The sequence below is a fragment of the Heteronotia binoei genome, chromosome 2 (genome assembly GCF_032191835.1).
Source record: "Heteronotia binoei isolate CCM8104 ecotype False Entrance Well chromosome 2, APGP_CSIRO_Hbin_v1, whole genome shotgun sequence".
Classification (NCBI taxonomy): domain Eukaryota; kingdom Metazoa; phylum Chordata; class Lepidosauria; order Squamata; family Gekkonidae; genus Heteronotia; species Heteronotia binoei.
Genome location: NC_083224.1, coordinates 35,102,800 through 35,113,806, shown reverse-complemented (window position 1 = coordinate 35,113,806; position 11,007 = coordinate 35,102,800). Strand labels below are relative to the sequence as shown.

The window sequence follows — 11,007 nt, the reverse complement described above, 5'->3', positions numbered from 1 at the left end:
AGAGGAGAAAATGGCAGATGGCATGCAAACACTTTCAGGGTTAATTTGCACAAGGGGAAAATGGGGTTTTGGAACTAAAACAGTGGGGCAGAGAAAGAATGTCAGTTAGCTGGGATTCTTAAACAGAGATTCCATGGAATTAACGTAAACTTGCCATTTTCCAACTGGCAGTGGGCAGTCCCCAGGCTCTGACATCAATCCCCTGCCTTGGATAATTTGAAGAGCAAGAGAAAAAATTGTAGCGGGGGTGTGTGTGAAACCAAAGGTGGTACTCTAGGAATTTCTCCTAGTCTCTATGGTCTTTGCCATAGAGATTAACAGAAATTCCTACAGTGTCACCTGCCTGTAACATTGCTTTCTTCTAAAACTCTGCACTCCGCAGGGACCACTTACAGCATTTGCCAGCTTTGGGTTGATAACCATAAATGCGTCTTAGCTGGAAGGATCCTGAGAAGCACATACTCTTCCAGTTAATCTCACTAGTTTGCAAGTCATTCTGGCTAATGCAGTCCTTGTCTTAAGTGTGTTCAGACCTTCCTTTTACCTCCAAAGCATCAGCTCTTGCATTGTTTCTTAAACAGGATTGCACTGGAGACTTTCTTAACTTTTCACAAATAGATAAACTTGCCATTAAGTACAACAACAACAACAACAACATTTTATTTATATCCCGCCCTCCCCGCCGAAGCAGGCTCAGGGCGGCTAACAGCATCAAATACAGTAAATTATACAATAAATATTTAAAAACAGTAACTAATTTAAACATTTTAATTTAAAATTTCTAAAATTAACATTCTGGTGCTATTTCAGCATGATGGTGAAAGTCATTTAGGCGAGTCCCTCTGTCATTTTAATCGGTGAAGGCCATCCCAAAAAGGATGGTCTTGCAGGCCCTGCGAAACTGTTCAAAGTCCCGCAGGGCCCTCACTTCTTCCGGGAGCTGGTTCCATAGGTGTGGGGCTACAATAGAAAAGGCCCGCATGCGAGTGCTCTGCAGTTTTGCCTCCTTCGGCCTGGGGATGGTCAGTTGGTTCTTCCCTGCTGACCTCAGTGCTCTCTGGGGTTCATATGGGGAAAAACGGTCCCTCAGGTAGGCAGGTCCTCGGCCATATAGGGCTTTAAAGGTAATAACCAGCACTTTGTAATGAATCCGGTATATAACTGGCAACCAGTGCAGTCCGCGCAGCCCTGGCTGTATGTGCTCCCATTTCGGGAGCCCCAATAGCAGCCTAACTGCCGCGTTAAATAGCAACCCCCCCCCCCCAAAAAAAAACCCCTAAGATGCAAACTACCAGCTTCCCAGGGAGAAGGCCAGGATAAATATAATCATAGGTTTTTCATTAATTTGAAAGTCTTTTACATTTTTCATTAATGTATTTGCTTGTATGCCCTCTTCCACACAGGTAGTTTTACTGGTTTAGAAGAAATGTGCTAAAAATATTTAAAATGAATGTATTTTTATAACACTTAACAATTGATACATACAACTAATTTAGTTTAACTCTCCCACCTCTGCATACCAGAAGAAACTTGTTTGCATGATTAGTTATCCTAAAACAAGCCCAAAAGTCTCTATTTTGATGGGCTCCAAATTTGCCTTAGATTGATGGTTCAGCTGCATAAGCCTATTAGAAGTGCCATTGAGATCAGGTGGGGTTATCCTGGCTCCGTTTGATCCAGAGAGCAACACTTGATTCTAGATCCTGTGAAGCAGAAAGGACCATCAAATATGTTCAATGTACACACCACTGAGGAATGCTTCAAACATTATATTTTATGGGTACACACATAAAATGTGTAAAATACCTGAAAAACTATATAATATATATGTGCTGCAAACACACACTTCTTGCCACGTGGACAATGTGTGCCAGGAGCTGGGATCAGTTTGTGAAACAATGCAATGGAAAATATCTGTTCATTGCCAAGTAACCCGTGAAATGGCCCAGAGTAAATTCAAAAGGCTCCAAAATATAACCATACATAGAGTTGGAAGGGACCTCCAGGGTCATCTAGTCCAACCTGCTGCACAATGCAGAAAATTCACAAGTATCTGCCCTCTCCCACAACCCTGGTGAACTTTTAAGTGTGCCTTTGAAGCAAGCTTGGAATTACTACCATTTTTTTTTACACAATAAATTTTACAGTAATAGATAGGATGAACAAAGGTTTCAGGGCCACTCAAAGTTGGAAGAGAGGTTCTAGTGGAAGAGAGGTTCTAGTGGACAGCTAGAAGAAAATGATGGAATAGTGTTGGATGAAAAAGGCATACTCCACATGCCGGGGTTATTGGGAAAGAGACCAAAAATAAAATGGCCAGTACTATAATATCCTTGTGTAGATCCAGCATGTGTAGTGTTTAGAGTGTCAGACAAGGATCTGGGAGATCCAAGTTCAAATCCCCACTCTGCCATGGAAGCTTGAGGGGTGACCTTGAGCCAGTCACACTCACATGGTTGTTATGGGGATAACATGGAGGAGAGGAGAACGATGTAATCTGTTCTGAGTCCCCACTTTAAACAAAGTGGATCTACAGTGTGGTCTTCTTTGGAATAATGTATACAGGTCTTGTCTCTGTATCTCAAAAAGATACCGAAGAACTGGACAAATGCAGAACAGGGCATCCGAGACTATTAAAGCCTTTCCTTGTAGGAAAGTGTCTGGAGCCTTTTCAGTTTAGGAAAAAGACAATGGGGGAACATGATAGAAATTTATAAAATTATGTGGACATATAACTTTTTCACTCTTTCTGTAATAGTACAACTTGGGAGTACCTAACAGAGTTGATAGAGAATGAATTCAGGATAGACAAAAGGAAATACTTGATGAATAATTAAATCATGAAATTCTATGCTGGATGATGTTATAAGGGCCACCTATGTGGATGACTTTAAAAGGGAATTAGACAGATTTATGGAGGAAAGGTCCATCAGTTATGACTAAAGGAAGTCTCCTGGTCCAGAAGCAGTGAACCTCAGACTTCCAGTGCAAGGACACAATATCAGAAGAAGCCCTTGGCCTCTGTGCACTATTTGTTGGCCATACAGGGCAACTCATTGCTACTGTGTGGAACAGAAAGCCAGACAAGATGGACCACTGGACAGATCCAGCAAGGCTCTTCTTCCATTCTTTTTGGGAATTAAAAACTCTCTACATACTTTACCTTTAATTCACCTTCCTACTGGATACAGGTATTCTGTCTCTTTCGTTGGAACTTGATCTGTTATATAATGTGTTCATTTGGTGGAGACAATCATACTCAGCCAGGTAGATTTTTGAATCCTCAGTCTTCATAGGCTTGCTACATTCTACAGCATCCACACCTTGTGCTCTAGTATTAACTGTTTTATGTGCATTCTATCATCTCCAGGGCAAGGATTGGGTTTCCCATCATTACTCTCCAAGCTCTGCCATACAAAAACCACAGAGGGCATTTTTCCACTGACAAAATATTTGTGCTGACCTGGGTAACCCAGGCTAGCCATATCTCATCAGATCTCAGAAGCTAAGCAGTGTCACCCCTGGTTAGTACTTTGATCAGATAAGACTATGAAAATCCATGGTTGCTGTGCAGAGGCAGGGAAGGAAAACCACTTTTGTTCATCTCTTGCCTTGAAAACCTACTGTGTGAGAGCCAGTTTGGTGTAGTGGTTAAGTAAGTGGACTCTTATCTGGGAGAACTTGGTTTGATTCTCCACCCCTCCACCTGCACCTGCTGCTATGACCTTGGGTGAGTCATAACTCTCTCACAGTTGTTCCTCTCAAGAGCAGCTCTCAGAAGAGCTCTCGGCCCCACCTACCTCACAAGGTGTTCGTTATGGGGAGGGGAAGGGAAAGGAGATTGTAAGCCACTCTGAGACTCCAAGTGAAGGGTGGGGTATAAATCCAGCATCTCCTTTTCTTCTTCTGTGGGGTTGCCATAAGTCAGTCGCGACTTGATAATTAAAACAAAAAATCTGGGAAATATCCATACAACACAAGATCTGTTCTGGGGGAAAATGCAGTTCTGGCAACAACATTCCAGAAAAACAAACAAAAAAGGTTTTCCTGTCCTGTTCACTTCAGCAGGGAAGTGACTGGTTTTATATTTGAGTGCTCCTTAATGGGGATGGGGGAGGGGGGAACCAGTAAATATTGAAAGGAAATCCTTGATGATGTACAGTTTTGTACATCCCAGTAGCGACTTGCTCAAAGAAGCCAGTAAATTAATAGCTGAAGCAAGGCTAAGAAGAACCTCTGTCTCTCTGATCTCAAACCATGCCCCCCCCCCCACACACACACACTTCTTCCCTGCATGGCTTCTTTTACTTCAGACACCACAAGGCTGCTTAGAATAACACTCTGTGGGTTCTGTGTCAGTGTAACTGAATGTAAATAGCATCCAAACCGCTGGTCCTCCAGATGTTTTTAATATGTCTGGATCACTCTCACACAAGTGGGGCTGTAATGTTACTTCCTCCGTAGGGCCAAGTTTATGCAAGATGATTTCCTGTACGGAATATCACTTCCAGGCTAAGGAGCCATGTGTTCACTCTGTGTATGTGCGGCGAACACGCATGTGGCAGTTGAGCTTGGGGTGCATGAAGTAGGAAGCTGTGATGGGTGGCAGGTTCATGTTGGATATGCATCTGTCAGATTAGGGGTAGTGTATGTGTGTGCATTTCATATGGATTTCCTATGCCCAGAAGCAGTAGTCATGGAGGGGACACACACTGTGCAGATTTCACCCTCTCTTTCCTCCTGTCCCTCCCCATCACCTTTCTAAAGCCTCCTCCATTCCTGGGAGTTCCTTTCATGGCTCATCGGTGCATAAGCCCTCTGCAGCCTTGATCTGACTATCACCGCCAAACACCTGGGAGAAACAGAGAAGGAGGGAATAAAGGGAACTTCACACAGTTTGTTCCAGAGGCAACCCAACACTTCCAGTGCGCCTTTCTCCGCTGGCGAGAACTTGTCAGCAACCTATTTTCCCAAAGTGTGGGAAACAGAGAACTTTATCACGTACCATTCACCGATGTGGGGTGGGTGTGCATGAATCAAAGAGGAGAGGGAAGGGGAAAAAAACCCTTCCTCCCCCAGTAAATCCTTTTCAAACATTCTCAACGGTGTGGGATGGGAGGGGCAACAACAAAAAAATCACAGGTGTGTGAAGCAACCCCCTGAAGGAACACACTCAGCCCCACGCTGGACTTTGCCGGATCCGGAGAGCACAGCTGCTGCTAATTTCCAGATCCGTTGTCCAGATTTTTTAAAATCAATTTGTAAATGTAATTTTACCCGTTCTGTAAATGCCCCGCCCTCCAGTTGGTTCTGTTCTGGTTCAGCGATCAAAGGATGAGGATAGCCAGGTAGGGATGACATGAAAGGGCTGGAGGGGGGGGAGGAGAGGTAAAGAGAGAGAAAGATGAGTCCAAACAGGTTGGCACTCCAGGGAGGACTGCAGAAATAAGGTGGTCTTTTCCTCTCCTCTCCGTCTCCCCCCCCCCCCCCCCCGACCCCGCGCGCTTTCTCCCCTGGCAGCGCCTGTGATCAGCGAAGCCCTGTCTCTTTAATAAACTGACTGCCTTCTGTCTGCTCGGAGTAAATTTCGTCCTGTCATCAGGTCGCGGAGGAGGAGTTTGTTAATGTACAGTTTGCTCAGTGGATCGATGTTTGCTGGCATCGCCTCGCCCTGCCTGTGTCTGTCTGTCTGTGTGTGTGCTTGCTTGCGCGTGTGTGGTGCGTGTGTGTGTATGTGTGTGCGTGCGTGCGTGTGAACACCAGATTTCCTTTCCATCCAAAAGCTTCTCTGTCCTCTTCCATATCACTCACAACCTGGCATCTGACAGCAGCAAACCTGCAGGTTTTTTTTTTTTTTTGCTCAGCAAACACACACCAATCCGCCATACAGATCTACGCGAAGGAGGCGGCGAGGAGTAGGGGGGGGGGATTAAAGAGAAGGGGGGGCAGGAAGGGGAAAAAAAAAGAGGATAGCAAAAACCCTACACCCGAGCTGCTTCCCCCCCCCTAAAAAAATCAAGAGATATACTTTGCATTTTTTTTATCCACTGAAAACATCCCCCCCCCCCTTCACTATCAGCACTGTGAAGGTTTCCTTCGCGCTGGAGCTCCCTTTTTGCATCAAAGCAAGTCTTGCAACAGTTCAAACAAAACAAGAGAGAGAGAGAGACCCAAAAAAAAGAAGCAGCCCCCCCCCACCCCGCACCGCTGATCTTTAAAAAAAAAAAAAAAATCCTGTAAGAATAAGAATCCGAACAGGTTGATCTCGTCACTGAAGTGCCAAAGGAGACAGAAGGGTGCTCGCTGCTGCTGTCGCCGCCGCCACCGCTGGGTTTGTCGGGGAGGGAAAAGCAGCCGAGGGGAGAAGGGGAGAGAGGAGGAAAAAAAGACTCACAGGGCGAGAGAGAGAGACTGAAAACAAGCCCCGCGAGCTTCCGAGGGCTCTCGGATCTGGGAAGAGAAGTACGCTTGGAGAAAGTACAGCGATGCCAAGGAGGAAACAGCAGGCACCTAAGCGGGCAGCAGGTAAGAAGCCAACCCACTCCTCGACAGCCCTCGGCGTCTTTTTTAGACCTTTAAACCCTCCCCCCTTTCCCCACAGGTTTTTTTTTTTTAAATTTTATTTTCGGGTCACCCTTTTTTTCTTGGACCGGCTTTTTATTTATTTTAAACTCCCCCCCCCTCCCCTGTCGTTTCTCCCTTTCAGACACACGCGCCTGGAGTAGCTCGGTATTCAGTGAGCTCCCCCCAGCACCCCCCCCCCACAAAAAAAAACCCCTATGCCGGCAATTTTTGCGCCTAGGCTGTTTGGGAATGCTTTCGAGGCTCGTCTTGGCGCTCCAAATCCTGACTCCCTTCTTAAACTTTTCCCCCCAACTTTCTTCCACTCGAATTCTCACCTCCTTTCCCCCTCCTCTCCGCCTCTCTCTCTTCTCTCCCCCCCCCCCATCCCATCCTTTCTTCGCATCCCTATTCATAGGAATATTGTGAGGAGTTATATATTTTTATTCTCGTGGCTGTAAAAGGAGGCATTAAAAACACACACACACTTTCTGTAGCTTTGTCTCTCAGGCAATTGTATGCTTGTGTGTCTGTGTGAGGAAATAATAGCGGAGGTTGTCTCTGTGGATGAACCCGCGGGTTGAACTTCAAAGCCTTTGATCATCGGTGGTGAAAAGGGTGGGGGGAATCTGTACCAGGAAATAAAATGAGCATTCTGAGGGCTAAAAGACAATCCCTAAATTCCAACTTTTTCCCCTTTCTTCTTCCTTTGCATGTTGTGATTCAGGTTTCAGTCCTGAAAAACCGTTGGTGTGTGTGAGGGGCAAATCCAGTCAGATTATTATTATTATTTTATTTTTTGAGGAGCTGAAACACTTTACAACTTTTTAAAAAATACGTTTTGATATAATTACTAGAGTGGTAGACCAGAAATGGGTAGAGAGAGGCCTGTAAGAAAAAGTCATTTCGAAAGTGGGTTTTAGTCCTGTGTTTTCATGGAAGTTTGCTTTAGCTGCTTTAAAAAAAAATAGTTTGGTGGGGTTTGGTTTCTGCTCTGTACAAGAGACAAGCTTATTTTTCTGCCACTAGACCTACCCACTGGGGGGAAAAAAATCAGGTTTCCACTTGATTGCCAGCTTTGATTTGACATTTGATTGATCACCTGTCATCTTGCTGCCTTTGATCTATTCATTCTTGATATATATCAATAAATCACTCACTATGGTAACCCGAGTGCTAGTGACGCAGGCCTGGCCCTCTAGAATCTCTTAGCCAGACGTGCACAATTATTATCTTGTTTGGCTTTAATGTGGGTGGGATTTTTCTTTTTCTTTTTCTCCCTTTGTGTTCACTTAGATTAGTGCTGTACAGTGCAGCTAAATTGTTGGGGTTTTGTTTTTAACTCCTGCTCTTGGCTTGCAAATCACCAGTTAACTCTCTGAACTCCCATTAGGAGCCTAAATAATAAAGCATTAAAAACTGTGGGAAAGTTTCATGATGTGAATTGGAGTAAATCTCAAACTGGGGTGTGCTCAGGAAAGCGGTCAAAGGTGAAAAATCATTTTCTGGGGGGGAGATAGATAGGTTTGAGAAACTTTCTGCAAACTTGACACAGTTTGAACATACGCAGGTCCCCCCACACTCACCTTTCTTATTGTAACTTTTATGAACATAACTGTTAAACTAATGCTTAAATAATTAGTAGTTAACAGCAAGCCATTTAGAACTGGACCTAAAATCCAAAGACTACTTAAAATGATCTCATGCAAAAATTGTTGTGGCACATACGAATCAATAGGTAACACTTGGCACATATCTTTTGGGAATCTTATGGGGGGTTTCCATCACTGTTTGTGCAGATCTTTGAGACAACAACGTAGAGGGGAAGAGGTTATAGTTAGAGCCACATGGTTATCGCTTATGTTGCTTGCCAAAAAAGAGAGAGAGAGAGTACACTATTAGCAACAAGGAAAGGTAGTTTAGATTCTCTGTGAAACATTCTCAAAAGGCCTTATTAGTTATAAGGATTTTAAATGCTTCAATAATGAGAGTCGGAGAACTGAAGAAAGTATTTCTGTTATCACTGTGAATTTTTGTTGCACCCCACTTCCCAACATATGTCTCCTCACTGTACAGAATATTTGAAAAAGATCCCCATCATCCAGCTTTCCCATTTGCTTTCTTCTCCAAGCATGTTAGAATCTGGAAGGACAGGGATGGTGGAAAAGCATCACACATAAGATATCTTGCCTTCAGGTACCCTAAACACGATCACATCTTCCTAGACTGTTACTCTTGTGCCATCTCTGATCCTTGTCTGAGATGCCACTTCTCATGAAAACAACTTTGAAACAGTGGTTGTAAAGATTATGGAACTATTGTCTGACCATTTGAATAACAACACCAGTCCACTACTTCCAGTAATTCCACTTTCGTCCTGTTTCCAAGCTTGCCCCTCTCTTTGCAATCCAATTCATTTTGTTTCAGGCGGATAAGAAACTCCTTAATTTGAATGTACTTAGGTTTAACAGTCTGCGGTCCTGCTGTAAGATTTCCACCCATCACCCCAACCTCACTTTTATTTTCTCAACTATAGTATAAGGATTCTGTTTTATAAGGCAAATCCAGTCTCAAAAGACTGCTGTGCCACAATGTGGCCTTAAGCAGAACGAGAAAGGAGTGTGGGAAGAATGAATTATCCAGATGTTTGGCAGGATCATTCTCTTTTGCTTCCTTTATATGCGAGTCTGTAATATGGGTGGGGGGGTTAAACCTTAAGTATCCATATAGTTAGGAAGGCTTGTTGGATTTAAGCTAGTTTAGGTTACGATAGTGTTGACTGAGAAAAGTTTGCAACTTTTTTTTTGCACCTCTCAGAGAAGAAAGATGGTAGAGTTGTGATTTTGCGCATAGCTGCCTTGGTCATTGCTTGAAATTAAATCCAATGCACAACTGTAAATAATTACATCCAAGCATTGACTTCGAAAGTGGGTTTCTCATTTGATTAATGAACAGCATAAAGGTTAGAGAGAACAAGCGAGTGAATCAGCAGGGAAGTCCCCACTACTTGACAAAAATCTACCTACGTGGGCAATTTCCTCCTCCCTGTTATTAATTTGAGACTCTGAAATCCTTATATCAGATGTTACGGTGAAACCTGGTGGTGTAAGGGGATCTGTGGAGATGCTGTTTGGAGTTGATGATGATGGCACGTTTTGTCCTTAGAATCATTTTTTTTTTTTAAATTGTACTTTGAGTCAGGAAAGCAGCGATTTCAAACACATGTGTTTTTCTTGACTCATTTCTCAGCAGTATTGTTCTCTCCCCCCCACACACTATTGTCTGCATAATTCTTCGAGCAGATGTTTGAATATTTTTAGGTCAGTCCCTGACATTACATCATACATTTATTTGTAATGATATATTACATGTGCATTGTTATCTTCCATCCCTAAAGAGCCCAAGGTGCTTTAAAGACTGTCGGTCTGATTCCTCTCTTCTCCCATGGCTGCGAGTCAGGAGGAATTCTCCTGTAGCCAATGGGATTACACTCTGGTAAGAGAAATGAACATCAGGCCCAGAATGTTGTATCTGAATTATTATTATTTTTTTTTTAAATTGCAGCTGTCTCTGGGGAGCAGCCAGCCCATGATGACCCATCACAACTGAAGGGGAAGGAAAAAACTAGGTCTAAAACTAAATTGATATGTTAATCCTATTTTTTAAAAAATCTATATTTTGAAAATATCTTTTCAACACACTTCCTCAGGATTAAGCCTTGCTTTTCTCCTGCAGCTTGTTGAGATTAGGATATTTATTTTTGCCAAGCATGAATTTGCTGCTTATTGCTACTGAATATACATCTGGACTTAACACTGTTAATGGGTCTTCCTTTTGGTTCTCCTTTTTCCTTTTGCTGGGCTCTGATAGGTTGCTCTGTTAAGAAATGAAAACTCAGAAGTACAACAGAGAGCAACCAGCTGCATTTACTTTTTTTTACGAGAGCTAGAAATGAATAATGCAGATTTTGTTTTCATGAAAGTCCTTGTGTGGTAGTAAACATAAGACTATTAGCAATCATTACTTAAAAGTTGCAATTTGCACCTTAATAATACCGGTCGTTTAAATAGTGAATAATCCATTCAGATGGGCCAATCTGCATTCTTCCAGGATAGAGGATCTTAGCTTGAAATACAGTATTGGTAGACATGTACACCTGTAATATTAAAGGTTCTGCTTTTGCATCATATTGCTTCTAGCCATGTTATTAAGAGAATAATAGTCAGACCCCAAACAAAACAGACATGAATAGTGCTATGAAAATTTGCAACGTCTTTCTTCTATCTCCCCCAGGAAAGGACGTGCACATCAACATCTAAACATCTCTTGTCTCAGAACTCTTTAGCTCCTCTCCCCATATCTTTAGGTCATCTTGGCAGATGACACAAAGGTAAAGGGTGATATTGCTTCTTAAGTGAATGAAAGAGTTCATTTCTAGTTCTAGAG

General features: G+C 43.1%; 1 protein-coding gene across 1 annotated transcript in view; it reads left to right on the top strand.

Moving 5' to 3' along the window:
- The first annotated feature begins 5,596 nt into the window (after positions 1–5,596).
- TSHZ2 (teashirt zinc finger homeobox 2) overlaps positions 5,597–11,007 on the top strand; it is a 503,002-nt gene continuing 497,591 nt past the window's right edge. Inside the window, exon 1 of the mRNA XM_060230776.1 lies at positions 5,597–6,525. Coding sequence (XP_060086759.1) covers positions 6,486–6,525 — 40 coding nt within the window. The 5' untranslated portion in view covers positions 5,597–6,485. The remainder of the gene's footprint in view (positions 6,526–11,007) is intronic.